The 20,911-nt window shown below is 49.8% G+C and overlaps 1 protein-coding gene across 7 annotated transcripts in view; it reads right to left on the bottom strand.

The window, feature by feature from the left end:
• Positions 1-199: 199 nt before the first annotated feature.
• SH3PXD2B (SH3 and PX domains 2B) overlaps positions 200-20,911 on the bottom strand; it is a 65,845-nt gene continuing 45,133 nt past the window's right edge. For 2 of the 7 annotated variants that reach the window (XM_085236986.1, XM_085236991.1), the window contains exons 6-15: positions 17,135-17,160; positions 16,722-16,757; positions 11,585-11,719; positions 10,020-10,124; positions 9,248-9,331; positions 7,762-7,879; positions 6,354-6,568; positions 6,086-6,135; positions 5,311-5,436; positions 200-4,443 (exon numbers count right to left, since the gene is read on the bottom strand). In XM_085236986.1, the coding sequence (XP_085093112.1) occupies positions 3,013-4,443; positions 5,311-5,436; positions 6,086-6,135; positions 6,354-6,568; positions 7,762-7,879; positions 9,248-9,331; positions 10,020-10,124; positions 11,585-11,719; positions 16,722-16,757; positions 17,135-17,160 (2,326 nt within the window). In that variant the 3' untranslated portion in view covers positions 200-3,012. The remainder of the gene's footprint in view (positions 4,444-5,310; positions 5,437-6,085; positions 6,136-6,353; positions 6,569-7,761; positions 7,880-9,247; positions 9,332-10,019; positions 10,125-11,584; positions 11,720-16,721; positions 16,758-17,134; positions 17,161-20,911) is intronic. The other 5 variants (XM_085236987.1, XM_085236988.1, XM_085236992.1 and 2 more) reach the window with 5 other exon arrangements.

Here is a 20,911-nt window from a genome sequence, read left to right as displayed (position 1 = left end):
TTCATATGGCACATACACACACTGCCCACGAGCATCCGGGTGTGAGGACTGTGAAACAAAAGCCTGTGCTCAGGGCTCACGGATGTCACCACAGTTGCACTGTCCTTACACCTACAGGACATTGTGCGCAGTGCCCAGAGCAGTCCCTATGCAGAGCTGGGGCCCGGGAGCAGCACAGACAAGCCAGGCAGAGACGGGGTCATAGGGGTGCTTGAAACCAGTCAAGCAGTTTCTTTTTATTTCTTAAAAAAACAAAACAAAACAAAAAAAAAAAACCCCAACAAATAAAAACAAAACTTCCAAAACCTACTGAATTTAAAAAATTTTCAAAAAAAATAAAACCAACCCACAAAACCCAACCCCTAATGGTGAAAGTATAGATACGGCATTTACACAGCTACATTTATCTTTCGCTGCCACCCTCCCCGCCCACAGTAATGCAGATTTATACACGCTTACATAGTACAGCGAGACATGGACAGACACACTGCTTTAGAGAGCGAGTGAGACAGACTTGGGGCCTTCAGCCCCCGCCACCAGGTCCCCACATCCCCCCATGCCCCACCTCAGGCTGGTCCCGCTGAGCTGCCTGAGTACCCCAGGCCAACCTCCTCCTCCTCATGAGGCAGTCAGGGGCTCAGCCTCCCACAAAGGTACCACCGGACAGAGGCACAGAGGGCTGGCACACCTGTGTGGCCACCGAACCTGTCATCAGCACAATGGCACCTTCCTCCTGGGGCTGCTGTCTCTTTGCAGACAGAAGAGCAGTAGGAAGGGGTAAGGGTCCTGCTGCCAGTGTCACACTGAGGATGACACCTCTGTGATGCTGAGAAGCTCTTTGGAAACAAAAGACTGATGCTGTCATGTGCTCAATGAGCCAAATACAGTACTTGTGTCAGCAAAATGAAGCACTACCAGTTCTGAGGCCCAGTCTGGGAGGAAAGCAGAAATAACCCTCATTTAGCCTGGAAGCAACAGAAAGAGCATTGTTCTTGGTGAGGAACAGTGGGATCAGTGAGGTCTACAAGGCGGAGAAAGGAGAGACATTTCGGGATTTAGGACATTCAGCACAGAAGGAGCAAGGATGTGCTGTCCTGGGACAAGGGCCCACTACTTTCTTCCCACTGTGACTGCCAGCAGCCAGAGGGGCTCAGCTGAGCTGCTTTGCCTTATCTCAGCCTGGCCCCATTCGGTGCTACAGCAAAGGAGTTTTACTGGAGCAGAGACGAGGCAGCATTTCTCCCCAGTCCCACTGTGCAACTCTTCAGGGAACACACCAACACCTCTTAATGGGGATCTGCTACTGGGTTAGGTTGCAACTTAAATGAACTTTTGGGCTTTTGGCATTGCTGGAATGGGCAGGGCTTCCCTATAGCTACAGTGGGGCTGGGATGAACCACCCATCACCTTCCCAGTGCAACCCTGCCCAGAGGACCCACCATCTTCCTTTTGCGTATAGAAAGGTGTATCTTTAAGTCCACGATTCCAGGGCAGAAAGCACAGGACACGGGAAGGCAGGAGGTGCACAGGGGAGTGGGTAGCACAGCTCTGGCATGCAGAGTGTCTTCAATTCCACCAACCTCAAATTAAAAGGAAAACATTTATTGTTTTCAGCAGCCAAACAATGTGGCTGCAGAGCTGCAACTGCAGCACTTCCACTTGCAATTAGAATAACAAGGGCACATAGGCTTGGTCAACCACAAACCCACCGAAGCAAAGGGCATGAAGCTCTTCTAAAGAAAGAAACGTGGCTCTGACTCTGCAAGAGAAGAAAGAGGCACAAAGGAGAGGCAGCCAAGCAGACCACATTCATCCTCCCACTGAGACACACACCACTGCCAGCAGGATCAGGCCCAGCAGGCAGCAGTGTCAGCATGGAAATAAAACCCGCTCTGTTTGACCTGATGCTCCCAAAGCCAGCCAACACACAGGGTGAGCTGAAAGCTCTTAGGGACAGGACAACAGAAAGCTGGAGTGACAAAGGAGGGAGCACCTGAGCACCAGACACACCTCACAACTGGATGCGATGAGGAGCTGAGCTCCCACATTCTGGATTGCACTTGATAAGATCAGCACCTACTGGAAGACCCACCTGGCTGCTGCCTGCCAGCCCTGGGAAGCTCAGTGGGTCATGGGAACAGGTGGTCCCCTATTAGTCCAACAGGCAGTGCAGTCTGTGTCAGAAGGGAAGCAAAGCATCCTCTTTCCAGGGCTTCTGGGGTTATTATGGTCCTCTGTGTGCTGTATAGTTTTCTTCAGCTACCGAAGCAAAACGCCTCTTGTTGTTTGGTTGTAACATGGCAAGGTACAGTCTGTATTGCGCCCTGGGTCAGCAGAGAGGACCTGCTACCTGTATGTGCATGTGCATTTTTTCTTTTCTTTTTCCTTCTATTTTTCCCACCAGGAGGATGTTTAAGTTAACACTTGTCATCGTGGAGTGGGGAGAGACCACGGGACTGTCCCGTGGCATGTGCAGGGGAAAGCAAGGCAGAGCCCAGAGTGCCTCCAGCGTGTATTCATGTCTGCAGATGCATGCAGAGCTATGGGGACAGACCGTTCTGAGCAACAGTCCCCCACTATTCGCCACATCTCTTGTATGACTGCTACACACTTGGACTAAGCAATATGACATACAACATTCAACCATGACCCTGAGCCTCAGTGAAAAGCAAGTCCATCCATGAGGCCACAATTCCTTCACTGATACCAAACAAAGCTGCGTCTCTCTCCCTGGCTGCTGCTGCTTCTTGAATTCCCTGTACAGGTGGCAAAACCCATCTACCACGGCTCTCCCCAGCATGGAGAACTGTGCTGGCCACTGTACCCCACATGCAGGGCTGTTATGCCAGGCCAAGAGAGAGCAGGAGCTCAGGACAGGAGAGGGGCATCAGCTGGAATGTATGGGATTTCAATTATTATTTTTTAAAGCCAGCCTTATGGAAAACTATAAATTAAGATGCTAATTAAATAGGTGGGAGAACTGGGAACCTCCAACCGTGTAAACAGGACAGGCTATGGCTTCTTCCGCAGGTAGTTGGAAGGGATCCAGCCCTCCCAGCAGGGCCCCCCAGTCAGGACCTTGCAGAACCACCAGCCGCTGCTGTTCTTCTCACGCACTTCAAACAAAGTCCCTTCTCTAAAGCTGTTGGTCTCCTCGTCGCCTTCAAAATCCGCCACTGCCACGTAGAGAGCTTCCTTGGAGACATCTGGGTTGGAGAAGGGGGCTGACGTCCTCTCCCTTCCTTCCCCTCTCTCCACCGCTTTGGATATTACCTTTGGGCCTACGCTGCTTTTCACTTTGGCTTCGTCTTGGATGGCGGCAGACAGGAAGGGCCTGGCTTTGGGGGGTACCAGCATGGGCCTCCCTGGCAGTGGGGATGCCCTGGCTTCGGGAGGGGGGCCGGCAACAGGAGACGTCGTTTTCTTGGGTGGTGGAGGCCGGCGGGGCGGCACAACCGGGCGCTGTGGCGCGAGCTCTCGGGCAGCCAGGGGAACGGCTGGGCCTGGGGGGGATTTGGGAAGGGCTTTGCTCTCTATGCTTGGTCGCTCCTGAAACCTTCCAGAAGCCTCTGGGGCAACTGCAGGGTTACTGCAGGAGCTTTCGCTGGCAGTGGTGTCCTGCTCAGGGGGCTTCTCTGGACACTTGGCAGGTCTCAGCTTGCTCCGCAGGCTGCAAATGTCCAGTTTGTCATCAGCTGGAGGAGGGTCAGTCCGAGGGGCTGCGGTGGGTTTGGGCTTTATCTGAGGTCTTGACTTCAAGAAGGGGTTCTGAGTGATCGGCTCAGGCTTGTCCTCCACAGGCTCAGCTTTTGGCTTGGTTGGCTTGACAATGGGCCGGAGGTTTGGCTTTTTCACCTCCTTGGCTGACACCTTGTGTCCGCATTCCAGCCCCATTTCATTCTTCAGCTGGAAGAGTTTGCTCTTCTCAGATTTCAGCTCAGGCTTCTTGCTGTCTTTTGGGGCTGCTGACTGCTTCGGGGGAATCATTGGCAAAATCATGCCTGGAGGCTTAGGGGGAGGCCTCTGCCTCTCCAGCAACTCGCCTTCCGACTTAATGATGGACTCCTTCCTGGGTGGCAGGCTGGGCTTCTCCTCCACATCCCGGTCTGAGATCTCCTCATAGCCACAAGTGAAGGCCAGGTCCCCGCTCTCAGTAGCCTCCTTCCCCTTCCAGTCCTTGGCCCACTTCGTACCACAGTCCATGCCATTTGGAGGAGCCTCCGGCAGAGGCCTGCATGGTCCTGTTGCTTCCTCTGTGGCACTGCTTTCTGCTGCAGCATCACCCAGTCGGAGCTGAGCCATCTCACTGGGCAGCGGAGCCAAGAAGTTCGGCCTGGATGCGTTGCTAGTTTTCTTGTATTTATCAATAAACGTAGCAGGGGCCCAGCCTTCCTTCTCCTCAATCTGAATGTACCACCAGCCACTCAGGTTCTTCTCAATAACCTGCAGGAGGAAAGGAAACTTCAGTCATGCACTCTGCCAAAAAGGGGATGCTTGGTATCTCTGAAATAACATCATGGTGACACATGAATTTGAGGCTTTTGCCTCCCTAACTTGATATCCAAATATCATATAATCATGCGAAAATCCAGAAAACAACATTTTTCCAACTGCATGCTCAGCTCAGCATGAAAAGCACAAGACTGGTATCCAAAAAAGAGGGAATCCTGCTAAGGGGACGTGCATGACTGAGGAATGAAATAGCCACGTCAAGGATGCTGCAGCAGACACAGCTGGAATGCTGGGTGCTGGCAGTGGCCACTGTGCGGCACTGTTGGAATGATGAACCCAATGTCACCACGCTGATCAGCAGCTGGCCAGTTTCAGCGTACTGCTGAAGTGGGACTGGGACACGGGATGAGCAAAGTGGGGCAACCATAGACGAAAAATCCCCACAGGAAAGGCACAGTGTACAGTCCAAAAAGCAAAAATCACATCTATAACAGGGATTCTATGAGCAAAACCAGCTGTGCCAAGTAAGCAGTTCTGGGCTTTCATTTGGCCTAAATAAGAAAACGAATGTCATCTATATCCCCGTTTGTCATATAGTTTTACTTTCCATGAGCTCAGATAACACAATACTCAGGGGACAGAAGGCCACAAGAACACCAGGGACACCAAAGTCACACAAGTTCTTACAGGTTTCTCTTCTGCTGGAGGACAGCCTGTGACGTTATGTCCAGAGGTGATCACAAACACCCAGAACACTGTGGCATTTTCTGCCTGGAAAGGAAGCTCCTGCCTGGAAGAGGTCTCAGAGCAATGGGAATTAGAAAGTGAAGATGCAAGGAGCGCAGGGGACAGACTCACCTCTACTTTCATTCCTGCCTGGAAGCTGATGCCATCAGGGATGGTGGTCTGGAAATCAGCAATGGTGTAATATTCCTCTTCCACTTGAGGAGGGACAGGTGGTTTAGGTAGGTTCAAACCACGTGGCTATGAAAATAAAGAAAACCCATCAGCATGCTTCTACAGAAGGTGCAACATAATGTGTGTACAGACCAACAGCCTGCAGAGCAACCAGGTAGCCCTAGCACACCAAGGAGATCAGCTCAGCCCATGCAGCATCCTCATCAACACAAAGCAGCAAAATGCTTTCAGGATGATCAGAAAAATGCCCATAGCTATTACTGACAGCAGAATTACTATCTCCAGAAGGAGAGAGACAGCTTGCTACATCGCATTGGCAAATTAGCCTTGCAGGACAGACTGACCAAAGTTTTGCCTAAATGCAAACAGAGAAGTCTTAAGACAGTAGAAAGACAGCATGCATGCTTTAGTCCCCACCAAGAGCAGAGTCCATCCCAAGCAAAGAGTAGCCAGTGATCAGAGCTCCCTTTTCATGTTTCTCTCCAGCTCCCTTTCCCATTACTGCTCTTCTTTGTCAGCTGGCAAGTGGGATGTAGGGATAGCTGCACTTGTCCCAAGCAGGGACTGCCTATCCCAGTATTCCCTCTCCAGTGATGACTTTAACAGTAAGCAGATGCTCAAAAAAAATAGTAATAATCAAGAGTGAGGCATCATATATGATACCTCCTCCCTCTTTGGGTCTCCAAGCCTCTGGGAGGGCTCAGAATACACTTACAATAGTGAGATCTCTGCGAGGAGGGGGTCTCTGCCTCATCTTCGGTGACTCTGTGGAGGAAGAATTTCAGATGCTGTTGAGGGTCTAGCTTTTGATTCCGTAAGATTTTCCAGAAGGGGAGTGAAAAAGGGAACAGAAAGGCAGTGCCACCTTGAGACCTTCCTGCAGAGCCTTCTGCCCCCTTTTTGTGCTATGCTGCCTGGAAGCGTGCAGGAAAGGCTGCACTGACACCCAGCCACCACCAGCGTCCTCCCAACCCGCCACTTACTGCGGCGGATGTCAGCGTTGGGCAGAGGACGGTTGTCAAACCTCCCATCCCTCTGGCCATCCTTCTCTCGGCTGGTGACAACCTGCTGCCGGGAGATGCCATCCAGATCCAAGGCACAGGAATGAGTGGAGGAGCCAGACCCCAGCTTCTGCGAGAACTCTCCATTCCCTTTCTTGAGATAGGAGGCAGGAGCCCAGCCTTCTTGGCCCTGGTACCTGTGGTGACAATGGCAGTGTCACTGCATGGAGTCACAGTGCCACCACAAGCCTGCACAACGAAGCAACCCACTGCACTGCAGCAGCACAGGGCCACCACACATCCCAGATTCAGAGCAAGGCACAAGCAATGACCTGGGCAAAATGAACTTGCTCAGAATCAGGCTCTGTGTCCCCTGGGCACCAGGAAAGCCGCAGCAATAACTGACTACAGCCAGAGGGCTGAGAGCAGCGTGAAGCCTGAGTTCATCTCAGCAATGGAACCAGTTCAGGAACGAAATGCATTGGCGGGGGAAACAAAGGGGAAAACCAGAGTGCTCTGCTGCTAGGATTGATGTACCTGTTCTCTGGATGGAGCACAGCCTGGATCCATTCCCTGCTCTACATCTGCACTTTTTAGGAGAAAAACCAGTCCATGACCTGATTGAAAAACCACATCCTTGGAGCTTTCCTGCTGTGCTCAAGGGTCTTGCGCCAGCGTCAGAGGCTCTCCTGTTGGCTGAGCTACAGCCACTGTGCTCAGATGGCACAGGCTCCTGAGCTTGTAATTGCCTTTAGAGCTCTCGTGGCAGCTCTCCTGTGCTCAAAAAGTCAATGGACATTTTTCTGGGCCTTTACTGCTGCCAATACCACAGGTTCAGCATAAGGTTAAGAAAATGGTGGCACACGTTCCCACCCTGTTCAAGTCCAGCTGTTTGTGAGATCACAGAGAAGTGAAAATGAGCTTCCAGGAGAAAACAAGTATCAGCTTAGGATGACTGGGAGTGTTTGGCCTCAGCACACCCTGTACACAGCAGACCTGGCCCAGAGAACGGCTCTTCTCCACAGAAACCTCCTGACACAGCCAGAGGATCCAGCCTGCCTCCAGGACACTCGCTGCTTTTCCTATCAGTAAGACATGATGTAACATTAATGCCCTTAAACCACTTCCTTTTGAGCTGCTGGGGCATGCGATGCTGTGATGCAGTCCACCTTCTCAGCACAGGACACTAGGGGATTTTAAAGATGTTTAACCACAACTATGCCTGGCTGAAGCCCTGAATTTCAGTTAACTTTGATATGTAGGGATGGAGAGAAATGAGTTCTGCTCTTCTGCCCTCTCTGATGCCCTAGACTTGCCCTTGGATGGTACCGTGGGTCTCTGCTTTGCATAGCCTGCATTGTCAGTGAAGTGCAAGAGGCAGGGACAGCACCTGATTTTCCACCAGCCCTCCAGGTTCTTCTGGATCACCACCACCACTGCTCCTTTGTCCAGGTTCATTTCGTCCTGGTCTCTGGCGGTATATGGGTAAATAACTGTGTACTTCTCCTCTGTTGGAAAGAAAATGCAGTTTCACAGATAAATTCTACAGAAAGCTGAACTCTATCGAACAGTGGTTACATGCTTTCTATGAACAGTAATTCTTGTAACAAAGGTGCAAACACACAAAGATACACAACCATTTGGAAGAGAAATGTCAGTGAAATGTATGTCAAAAGAAACTTGGATGCATTTTGAAACATAAGCTTTGTGACTTTCCCCACTGACAGCCTGAGGATGCACAGAACACCCCTTCTTTTCCTTTCATTCCTTTCATACATTGCTCAAGCTTCCCCTTCCAGTTGCTTTTTGCCTTCACTCTCCCAAATAGCTACTGTTCCTGAAAATGTACCCCTCCAGGGGCTAGAAAACACGTCCAAACTGGATGGCTGGCCCTTGGCCCTTTTACACATACAATTCTTCCAGTATTAGCCACTGTGTTTGGAAAGAAAGCAATTACAACTCTCCTCAACATGGACTATCTACATTAAGCTCCCTTTCTCTTGATTTATACAATAGCTCTCCCTCTATCTGCTCTTCAGAACAGCCCTTGTATCCATCCATTTCAGTTCGGATTTCTCTGAAAAAAACTCTCTGCAACCCCAACGCATAAAGTTGTGCTCTCAGACATAGCTGCTCTCCAGCTGCTCTATGACAGCAAGTGTACATGAATTTCCCTATTCAGCAGTCATGTTCCTCAAGAGATTACTCAAAACCATGTAGAAGGCCTGGACTGTCTGCTGGATGAAACAATAGTAAGGAGGGACACTGATGCTCTGCCCTTCAAGGGGAAGGGTAAATATCCTAACAGCCACGTGGGCAGCCTGTCAGACAAAATGGTTTATCCATCTAATCTTCTCCCTCATTTGGTCCTATAATCTCTGGATTAAATCCAAGAAAGCTTGCAATTCTGTGCTTAAGCACTGCTACAATAGACTTTTCACAAAATGCCCTTTACACCATCTCCAAAACCCATACCTCTGGACATTCTTATATCCCTGCTACACAATCTTCATGTCTTTGTCTTCTCAGAAGAGCAAAGCTGTAGGAAGATCTCATTCCCCACCCACTTTGTGCAAATGAAAAGGTTCATGCAGGGCCTAAGGCAGCAGTTGCAAGAAATCCACATAAACGTGTTGGGAGAAAGCAGAAACTCCAGCCTGCGTACCCAAAACATGTCTAAAAATGTTCGAAGGAATAGCTGGCAGAGGAAAGAGAAGTGGACATGAATGGGCCTGATAGAAGGTTGAGGAGCATGTACAGCATGTACCAAGCACTGACACAAGCAAACTTCATCACATGCAAAGCAATCACACATGCACACAGCAAAGCATCAAGCACAAAACAAAGGCAGTCAAATACATCTCTACAAAGTCCACCTTGACCCCATCCACTTGTGTACAAGTCCCCAAGAGTCCGACGGCGGCCAACATGCCTGGGCAGAGACCAGTATCTCCATGGGACTGGGGAGAGCATGTCGGGGGAAGCAGGAGGATAAGAGAGGACATAAGGAGGCAGCACTTCAGGTCTAAGAGGAGACAGGGCTGACACCAGAGAGAAGCAGAGACTGGACCCACTGGGACCCTTCCAGGGGCCCTCCCCATTTTGAGCCCCCCTCCCACCTCTACCTCCCTAGGCAATGGGCTGAGCAAACTACAGCACTGCTCTGAGCATACAGTGATCAAAAGGAAGGATGTGTTCTCCAGAGGTGTTTTGGATTTACTGTATACAGTTTTACTGTACAGAAAAGCTGCAACTTTGCTATTCTCACAACACGAGCTCATGCATGCTCTTGCTTTCTGCATGAGATTAGAAGACACGGGAATTGCCCTAGGACCTTTGTTCCTCCTCCAGTGCTCCCTGGGAGTAAAGGAGATGTGATGGCAGGACTGGGTCTTCCCTGCAGGAGGCACCTTCAGCTCTTCTGGGGGAACAGAAAAGGCAGCAGTTATACTGCCAATATCCACTAGCCTCACTCCTGGTACAGCACTGCATAGGTAGGACTGTTAAGGGCAGATGTAACTGCAGCACTTGTGGCTTTGTTCTTCCCAGGACTCTTCTCCTCACTAGGCCAGACAGAACTACACAGTCCTGCAAGCCACTTGGTATATCGGACAGAAGCTGGGGCTGTTGTCTCTAGGCACCTCTTACCTTCATCAGGCTGCATTGAGAGCTCATCCTGGACACCATCCTGGGCCTCCAGGCAGGTCGCTGGCACCCAGCCTTGCTCCTCTGATGTGCTCACAAACCACCAGCCTAGGAAGAAAAGAGCAGCTGGCTCAGCCAAGGACATCAACCTAAAGCCACTTCCCTTCCTACCAACCATGAGTCTAGGGGGCTCTGCCTCCCCCGTGCTACCACATGAGAAGCTGAGATCACCCCAAAGCAACAGAGCCATGTGCTATCTGAAAGGGAGCACAGACAACAGCAAGGGAGAGTTGCAGCTTTATGATATGGTGTGTATACGGTTCCCTCCCACAGCCACGAAAACCAGGACAGACTCTGAGAGCTGAATGACTCCAGCCACCTCGTTTGCTTTCCTTTTTTTTTTTTCCTTCATGGTTCATTTTCCCTCAGCATGGGTCAGCAAGCCCAGTCTAATTAGCAGAGATGAATACACTGTCTGCAAATCGATAACTGACTCCTGCTGTGTTCTTGCCTTCTTTACATTTGTGGAAACAGCAAATTTTAAAAGCTAAGAGCAAATGCAGGATTAAAACATGAGCTCTCCCAGTGGAAACCTGGCCAGCTCCACAGAGGCCATTGCAATCCTAGGCCACCCTGCGTGTCCAATCAAAATAAATGCATGCTTCTCAGTTATGAAAAGCACAAGCTGTTTGTGTCTTCAGAGGGAAAAAATAACAACCAAGCATTATTCTCAGAATCCCACCAGCGAGCCATTTAGAAAGACAACTAGACTGTCAGGGAGGGAAGCAGCAGCTACCTGCATGGAAAGGAAAATCAGAGCTGACATTTCATAAATAAATGATTTGCCATACCTGTTCAATTGGCTGTGCTAATAGGTTTCACTTGCTTTAGGGTTGCTTTTATTTTTCTCATTCTCAAAAAGCTGCTGGTTCAATTAATTCTCTTGGGATAAGGTTTCAGGAATTTTAAAATCTATTTTCATAATTTACCTTTAAACTCCCTCAGCAACTTGTACTCACTTCAGTGAACAAATTCCCCTTTTCAATGAACTCCAGAAGGTGGACCCATGACATAACATCTTCCCCTCCGCAGAGGGTGAGAGCCTGCTGAAGCTGTAGCAAGCACAGGGCTGGGTGGCTGAGCACTGCACAGCTTTCTCTTTTGGAGGGGCACAATGGGTCTTCCACGGCCAGTGTCCCAGCCTGCCAGCCCTGGGACTGCCTTTTGGCCACAGGACCCATCAGCCAAATTTCTCAGCACAAAGAAGCATAAAGTGAGAGTGTAAAAGATGGACGGCACCTTGTGCTCAGCACAGCAGGTAATCAGACCCTTCCTTCAGAGAAAATCCCTAAGTCTCATCCACGCTCATGCAGAAATCCTGCAGACTGAAGCTTCCTTCACATTCTACTTAAGCTGACCATCCAAGGACATCCCTGTGAGGTGCCCTGAGGCTGTTTTGCTTCCCTTCCTATTAAAGAAGACACTGACAGAACAGGATTGCTATTCCTGTCCCTGCTCTGAGGTGCAGAGCAGACATGCAGCTCTCTGCCAAGCCTGGCTCTCTGTACCTGATTCGTTCTTCTCAATGATATCCACCAACTGGCCCACGCATAAGCTGATCTCGGAGCTCTCCTGCTTCTGGTAGTTGGCCACCACGACATACTGCTCCAGCACCAAGGGATCGACCGAGGCAGAGTCAGCTCCTGCACAGGGGGACAAGAACCCGGCCGCATGCCGAGGTCAGCAGCAGTTCCTGAGAGCACTGCTCCCAAGCAGCTCCGGGACACCCCGGGCACCCCAGCGTGAGAGATGTGAGCCAGAGGCTTGGGCAGAGTGAGGAGGAGAGGGACCAAACCAGCAGCCAAGTGAGACGGGTACAGCCAGGTGAGGCCCTGCACTTGCTCCCACCTCCTGCTCAGAGCCATCCAAGTGAGCCCACCACCACCACGAGACCAGCACATGAACCTGCTCAGACCCAGCCCAGCACACACAGCCTGCACAGAGTCCTGCTGCTCCTGGCTGAACACCTGCACACCCGGGCAGAAGGGTACAACAGCAGCCCCATCGCTGCCCTTCTCACAGATTGCCAGCAGTTTGCTGTCTTGAAGGCTCTTTGTTCTACTAATTCTGCTCAGCTCCTGCATAAGATCCCGATTTCACGTCCACTGAGAAGAAATGCCCCAGTAGGGGCAGACAGACAAGATACACAGAAAGCAGAGCGTGCCCTGCGCCAGCAAGGGGCCTGACATCTGACAGGGATGGAAGCAGCCCAGGAGCCCTGGCTGGCTGTGCCGAGCAGGCCAGGCTGAAGGTGGCACTGCAGGCTAAAAGGTGAGGGCCAGCCAGCACTGCACCAGGGGACCAGGAGGCACCTGCCGGGCACAAGAAGGCAATGATCATTTATATCGTCCAAGCACGTTTTTATTTAGGAGAGTGCTCTGGATACAGATCCACCCCCTTTGCTTGGCACCACTTACCAAGGAAAAACAGAGTTTTCAAGTCAAATCGATCTCTGCTTTAGAAGCATGCCCTTAAGTTCATCTCTCTGCATGCAGCAAAACTCCCCCACTCCCACAAGCACACAAGACGTTTGCTGTGACACCACGTGCAGGGAGATCACGAAGCAACCCAGGGTTCTGCAGACCTGTGGACGCTCAGCACTGAACTCAGACCCCTCAACCCCACCACAGAGGGCATTCCCCTGGGCTCAACCTTGCATCCAGTCACTTGGTTACTCAGAACACAGGCAGCACTTGCCTGCAAAGCCTCTGAGGAGCAAAAAAAATGTCAGAAGTGCCTGTACTCTTCTCCCGGCTGTCCCAAGCCTCCAGCACAACGCTTTGCCTGGCAGCTTCACAGCCTGCCAGTTGAGGACACTGTTATATTACCCAATTCTCCCAGATGCAGTAAGAATTAATTAATATTTGCCAAGTGCTTTGGAAATAGAACAGTATTAATTATTATAGCGCAAGTGACACGAAAGACTCACACACCTGAGTGTAGCTATTAAGTCACACTTACTGGGGCTGTAAGGGCCTCCAGCTGTGGAAATCACTGCTGCTCTCTGGCTGCCAGGGCATGGCAGATGCATCAGACAATGACCTCCCAAGCTCAGGAGGGTGCCAGAAAGCAATGATACAAAGAGCAGCGTTCCCTTAGGATATAAAGGCAAAACAAATCAGGAAGACATTTCTATGTTACTACACTACAAGAGGACTCAATGGCTTCCCCATTACATAAGAGGTCAGAGATCTTTCCTATCATGGAATGTATTGCAGGGCACAATCCTGCAATGAGCAGAGCAAGAAGGATGAGTGGAGATGGACAGGATCTAACAGCAGTGCTGAAACCCTCTGCTCCCTCAGGTCATCACCTCTCAAACTGGTTCTGAGTAATAATGACCACAACCAAGATTTAAATTAACAATGTCTTTTTTCAGAACACTCTTATTAAAGGCAGAAGAAGCAAATTGTCCATGCTCTTCTGCTATAAACAGCTCTCTGCAGAGCTGCAGGTGAGCTGACCAAGTACAAAGGATCTGTTACCACTAATGACAGCTTCCTCCATGCCATAACCCAGAGGTGGGGCACCAAACAAAAATAGGCCCCTAAAGTGAGTGGAGGAAGCCAGGAATTTGGAGACTGTTTTACTAACTCAATTAAAGGTTTGTGCTTATAGTGATCAGAGGATTTACTCAGCCCCTGAGAACAGAATAACAGCTACAGGAAGAGAGAAATACTCTCCTTTCTGCCTCCCCAGCTGTAATTACAAACAATGCTCTGAGTCTATTTGTAGTTTCAGCAGGCAATTCTGGATCCTCCAATGTACCTATTAAACCAGCAACAGAACTAGTAAACCAAGCTTGGAGGAAGAAGTAGGAGTTAATTTGAGGAGTGCTTTCACCTGGCATAATCATCCTCAACCACAAAAATACACAGCCAACAATAAAGCACCCTATTTATGGGCAGACTTAGTTTCTTAAAATAGCAATGGGATAAACATAATCATTTAAAATAGTGTCAGAAACTCTGGAGTTTTAGAATGGTCCTCCTATGGCTGCTGTAAGATATGAGAGCTGTGCTTATTGCCCCAGATAAAACAAATTTCAGACCAAAAGCCATTGTGGGAACATTGCACAGCAAAAGAGATGCGGCCACACAAGACAGCATGTGAAATAAGGCTGACGGGGATATGGGAGCTCTTCTAAGGCAGCTCCACCCAAATAAAAACTGCTGAGACAGCCTCAGACTTCTGTGCACTGTATTAGTGCCACAACGAACCCATGAATCTCCATCTGTGCTTCTGCAGAATTCAGGAAGGAGTGAAAAGAAACATTTGAATGAGTCTGGGGACTGATTACTATCAGGCATACCTAAATCAGTGGCCAAGTTGGTCTTTAAAGCTCCAGACTGTGGGGAATAAGCAGGAAATAATGCTCACCAACTAATATCAGGTGAGTCCCTGTCTCTGGGCCTCCTCACAGCCACACACATCCCTTGAGTCTCCTGGTCCCCAAGGAAGGCTATGGGCAGCACTCCAACTCACTGCAACCCAGTGCTTGGCTACAGACCATGTGAAACCTGCCAGGTGCTCCAAAGCACTGATCTTCCAAGAAGAGCAACTGAACCCCCCTTTGGCAGTGCTGCAGAAATAAGGAATTCCAGATATTTTTGCTTGTTAGCGTCTATCAGATGCCCCCTCCACAAGGAGATTATATTAAAAGAGCCCTTTTTTTGTGCCTTACTCCTTATTTGCCATCTCAAAGCAGGCCTAGTTTGAGCAACCGATGAACCATCAGGGGCTTCCTGAAGGCAGGAGAGGATTCCAGGTGACAGTAATAGAACCAAATTCTGTTTCTTCTGACAGAAAACATATAACAGTGAGAGGAGACTCTGAACGCATCTGGCACAAAGCATCAGCTTGTGGCAGTGTTACTGCACATAAACACTTTTCCCTGATGGTTACTGCACATACGCCACAGCCAAATCATATGCCAGTGCCATGGTCAGAGTGCTGCACCCTGTCCTGCCAGAACAGGGCTCTGGCTTGGGAATTACCCAAACTCTCCATTCCCTCTCTCTCAGTGGTGCTAAACAAAAAGCATCCCAAAGAGCATTTTCTCTTTGCCCTCAGCAACATCACAGAGTCATTTGTCAACCTGCCGTGCCTACAGGGCAAGAGGGAGAGCTGCCCATAAGCCCACTTTGCTAATGGGCTTATTGGAAATGAGATGGCAGAACAAAGCTCCGTACACAAAGTAGTAAAAAGAAGTAGAAAAACTCCTGCTTCTCCAACAGCCAGTGTCCTTAGAAAAATAACTCGTTTCTTTGAGGGCAGAATTTAATTTTTTCCTTCCCCTCAATCCTAGACAGGTCTTCTTTTCTCCTACTTAGTGGAAGTGATCTAAACACTGACTGTTCTCACAGGGAAACATAACACCCCTTCCTTACCCAGCAGACATTCCCACTGAGCCATCAGACCAGAGACATTTCCAAGACAAGGGATTCTGTGTCTTTATTTTACCTCCGCTCTATCAAAAGAGAGAAGATGGAAAAAAAAAAAAAAAAGCACAGCCTGTTTTCATCCCACCCACAGCCAGATGCCTCTCTCTGCCACCACATGGGCTTGCAGCGAAAGGAATAACTCAGCTTAAAGCAAAACCTTCAGCACATCTCCTCTGACAAAGCCATGGAAGACATACCAACACAGCAGGAGAAAGCTAGTGTGAAAACTGCAGTCTGTGCTTGCAAAAGGCTTGTGAGAGCTCTAAAGCAGCCCTTGCAAGGCCCAGCTTTGCCAGACATACCTTGCAGCTGTCAGAGTTTGAGAAGATGTTGCCTGAAGGTTTTAACCATGCTGGCAGACCCCTGTTAGCCAGTCAGATCACCTGGTTATGACTCACCCAAAAGAACAGAGCAAAACCAGGAGCCACCACTGGAGCACCTGTTTGTCATATGCATCCTACAACTTGTCTCAGTAAGAAGTTGGGACACCAGCAGTTCTCGAGGGAGGGATGTCCTCCAGATCCAACAGAAAAGAAGGGCAGTATTCAGTCTCAAGTCTTCCCTGTTCTTTTTCTCTTGCCTTAGAGAGGAACCCACTCATCTACAAGTGAAATTTACTTATACAGCTTAAGGCAGTGTCAACTATCAGGCCCAAAAATCTTCCCACAGCTATTTCAGCAGCGTCTCCATTCAGCCACGGCTCAGATCTCTTTTTCCAAAGGTCCTAGGGCCATGTAGTAACTCCTGCAGCTGTAAGATGCCCTCAGATAACCACTACAACCAAGGGGCCTTCAGAGATGTGCCCCTGTCCTGAGGAGCAGAGCATCCCAGATCCACCCATCACCCAAAAGGGTCCCAACCTGGTGCAACCCTGAAGTAGAAAGTGCTGCTGTACCAGGAGACTTGCAGCCCCATGGTGGGCACCTCTCAGCTCAAACACTCCTTCAGGCCTGAGGGCACTGTGACTCCATGGTTGGACACACCTGGCTGGAAACAAAGCCCTATCCTTCACCTGAGGCTGTGACATGGCCCTGTGCCTGCCACACCTCCTCACCACTACAGCCCCGAGTCCACCAGTCACAACAGAAAGCTACAGGGATGTGACAGCTGATGCAAGGGGCTTGCCCACCAGACATAGCAAGTGCCCTGCAGCAAAAGGCAAAGCGAGAGCAAGGCCCAGGGAGCGTGCGACAGTTACTACCTCTCTGTAGGAAAGAGGTCGTTCTCTGGATAAACCCTGATGGAGGAACAAAATGAGGGGAGACAAGGTGTGAGGGGAGGAGAGACACGAAGGCGGGGGTGACTGCAGTGGTGGGTATGACTCATTGAATGAGCAGATAGGTGCCTGCAGCTCTCCCCATCACCCCCATCCCTCCATGGGACGCCTGTAGGGGCAACGAAGAACTTCAGCCTTCGTGCCCTCAATGCCATTCCCTTTTTGGAAGCACACCAGGAGGCAGGGATGAGGCATGGAGAGGACATGGCACGTTAGGGAGCCCCACAGGGGTTGGCAGCAGTGCCCATCATGGAGTTAGATCCCTGTATAGTACTGAGAGGCCAAGGCTGTGGGTGGAAGGAGGAGACGGTGAAACTGGAGAGGGGAGGAGTGCTTACCAGATCTCTTCTTTCCAATGGGCTCCCTGAAAAAGAGAAGGAAGAGCGTCAACAGTGGGATGGGGACAGCTGGGTTGTTTGTTACAGGAAATCTATGCAGGAGAGCATAGCAGTGCCGGTCCCAGCAGTGCCACTGACCTTCCTCACACCAGCTAACATCCCCACAGGCCAAACAGCAGCCTTGCACCTCTCTCCCTCTCACTGAGTAACTTAATGCTTTTGCCTTCCCCAGAGTGAAGCTTGGCCACTGGTCTGGCTCCTCAGTGGCTTACTCTGACAGCCACAACTCCCATCATGTCACCTGGAAAAGACATGCAGACCAGGATGATTTGGCAGCAGTCAGGAGCAAGGGAAACCCCAAACCCCCTCGGCATAGTCCACAGTTCTCACAGGAGCGGACACTACTTTGAATATCAAGAGGAAAATACAGAAGTTGCTCCATATCTTGCACCTCTCCTGGGGAGAAGGATGAGGAGCAGGGCTGGGGAAGGGGCAAGCACTTATGCCTCAAAACAGAACAACTCATTAAAGTGGTCTTGAAAGGATGAACACAGAACAGGAGCTAGTCACAGGCACAAGGAGGCACTACGGACAGCAATGTCCACACTGATGAGATGGGTTAGAAACCAAAGGTCTTGTGTCCCTTCCGTCACCAGAGTGCCAATAAGAAACATGGCTGCTGCACAGCCTCACACCCTGGGCACAACTCTCTTCAGGCACAATCAATTCTGGGGCATTTCATAATTAAAAAGCAAACGAACCTAAGATAATAGGTGCTGAGACAAACCTCAAACAATCACAGATGACAAACCAAGGCACCAAACTAGGCTGAAATCCAAATAAATGCACCAGCCCCATCCACAGCTCCAACTGCAGTGGTCCATGCTTCTACGAAAGAGCTCTCAACACTTTCACATAATTTGTCACTACGGCCTTGAAATGCTGCACTAGAATGGGGTGATGAAAGCAGGTGAGCATGCTGGAGGTGGCAGATAGGCACCACACCCTTGTGCTGATGGGAAGGACCGCTGCTTTTCCCTGACATCTGCTAAGCTGATTGCTGTAACTCATCCCCCTGCTTCCTTCCTTTCTGGCTGTCTGGGTGAGGGGGCAAGGAAGAAGCTGTAATTTCACTTTGCTGCTGGGTTGTTCCTGGCACAGATACAAAGAGACACAGCTCTGAACACCAGCCCACCACCTCGGAGGACACAAGAATTCAGACAGGACAGGAAACTGACAGATTGCCGGCAGTATCTCCTCCTACTTTGTTTCCCATGGGCTGGAGAAAGGCATGCAACAGTGTGCACTATGGCCTCCTGGAAACAGGTGCCTCCAAGCAGAGAGGGAAAGGCTGTCTGCTGCTGGGAAACTCATCTAGCTCTCACTGCACCAGTGTGCATATGAACCAGGCAGCCACAGCACAAGGACAAGGTACCAGCATATAATGATGGCAGCGTGCCACCGAGCAGCCATACAGAGCTCTCCAAGAAGTAACACCCAGGAGAGTTCTCCAGCTGCTTCCCAGGACTTTCCCATCTCCCTGTCAGGGACACTGAAGGCATGGACCTTCATGGGAAGGCATGAGCCAAATAGCATTAGGGTGCAGTAGGCTCAGTTCAGCATCCTTCACGAACGTAATAATCCCCAAGTGCAATCCTTAAAGGAAACTTACAAGCAGAGAACACTTCGGGTCAGTATATACTTCAATGTTTTTGTTTTGTTTTTTTTTTTTTTAAAAGGAAAATATTCTCATCACAATCTTCCACAGTACATCAGACAGCATTTCCCTGGAGCCAGTGATAGGAAGGAGATGAAGTGCACAAGGCTGCAGGCAGGTTTGAAACCAAAAAAGAAGGCTGTTCTTCAACAATATGTAGGTGTAAGCCATTAATCTCCTACTTCAGGATGTTGTGGATGCTGAAGGTTTTTACAGGCTTCCAAGGTTGTACCTCAGGCATGAAATGTTAATTAGAAAACCAGAAAAGCTATGACAGTGCCTAGAGAAGAGCTGCTACAAGCTTGCTTGACTTCAAGAAACCATTGGGGTCAGGTAGTTGCTGGATTAGGCAGGCAGCTATGTGACACAAAGGTGGTTCTACAGTGAGCATGCAGCAGAGCCTACCTTGCAGCGGACTCTGTAATGCTATAATAGGATAACAGTAGCAGGATGACAAAGTCTTTGGCTACAGCAAATGAGAACAAACCTACATGCAGCAGCCACAGAAATGAAGCAGAAGAGCTGCTTACCTTTAGGAGGCCTCGGGTAGGCAGGGCTCTCCAGCAAGAGATACCCTCAGCTCCACTGCCAACCCTTAAATGAGGTCTGGGAAGGAGTGGGTCCTGGCTCCACTCCTTCTGGTCACTCAGCTGCATTGCATGCACCTGAGCTCCCCTGAGTTGGCCCTGCCTTCCCACCAGGTGCTCCATCACTGCTTCAAGCTGTGACTTAGCATTTCCACTACACACTCACAGGAGGGAGATTCCATGGAAGGGTCTTGGGACAAAGGCCCTGGCACAGCATGGCACTTGCAGACCTCAGCAGCACCCATGCTGCCCCACAGCTACAGCCAAGTGGCAGAGTGAGAGAGGGACAGCAAAGCACAGACACGAGGGTGACAACTCCAACTGCTGCAATGCCAACCACGCAGCCCACAATCAACAAGCAAGATGAGATAGGTCTGAAGTCACCATTCCAAGAAAATATTTCCTGCAGAAAAGTCTATTTCTTGTAAATAATAATAAGCCCTTCTATAATACAGCACTGCTATCAAAAAAACTCTCAGGAGGCAGCTCAGCTTGTAAGTATTCAGCAAGCGTAGAGGTGTTAGAAGTCGTAGCAAGGTATATGCAAGCAAGACAGGCTGAGAACTGGAGCACAAGGCATTGTTTAAGAGAGCTGATGTTCAACAAATGCTCCACTGAACGAGGTCCCTGCTCCCAAGCTGCAGTGCCAGTACCACTCTTGTGTTTAACTGTTGGAGAGCTGTCTGAGCCAAACCTGTGGGCTCAGAAGGCTGCCCTGTGCCCTGTAAGCATTCAAAATCTAGTAGTCTGTTCACACAAGGAGCTTGTGATGCAGCAAACCATGTTTATGCATAGTGGGTTCAACCCCATTACTATTTCTTTCTGCTTTCACCTGGGAAGGACAGTTCTCAGCCGAGAATGATGGAGACCACTATTTTGGAGCTGAGATCTAGCCTGAGCTCCTGGTGAATCTGCACGTAGGCACCAGCAGCACCGCAAAACAAACAATTCCTTATACAAACTGTAATTTGTCTGGAGAGCAGGACACGGTTCAAAAGCCACAAGCCAACAAGCATCCTTATCCAAACCAACATCCGTCAACTCAGGGAGCTTGAGTTTACAGGCAAAAGGAATGGCTCCCTTTATGGGACAACCACTGCATCCTGCAGCAAGGATCTGAGCTCTCCTTTTTCTCTGAAATCCCTGCTCACCTGGCTGAGGAGTTCAAGCCCCTACTCAGACAGTGTGCGAGTGTGATGAGGAAAATTTTCCTCCTGGTACAACTCCACTACAGGAAAAGGTAAGCAGGTAAAAAGCTCCAGGGAAGCAGGAAGGAAAGAGATTTCTTTGGGGGAGACACTGGTTATGAGTCTGTTCTTCACATTTATGGAAATAAGGCAAAGGAACAGATTTGCTCTCTATTGCAGTGCTGGAAATATGCTTGTCTAGCACTGTCTTCTGGTGCTTTGGACCTAACACAAATCTTTCACCTGCCAATGGCTGCTGGCACAGTGGCCCTAAGCAGGACCTTTC

The sequence above is a fragment of the Meleagris gallopavo genome, chromosome 15 (assembly GCF_905368555.1).
Source record: "Meleagris gallopavo chromosome 15, MGAL_WU_HG_1.1, whole genome shotgun sequence".
Classification (NCBI taxonomy): domain Eukaryota; kingdom Metazoa; phylum Chordata; class Aves; order Galliformes; family Phasianidae; genus Meleagris; species Meleagris gallopavo.
This window is presented reverse-complemented; position numbering and strand designations above follow the sequence as displayed.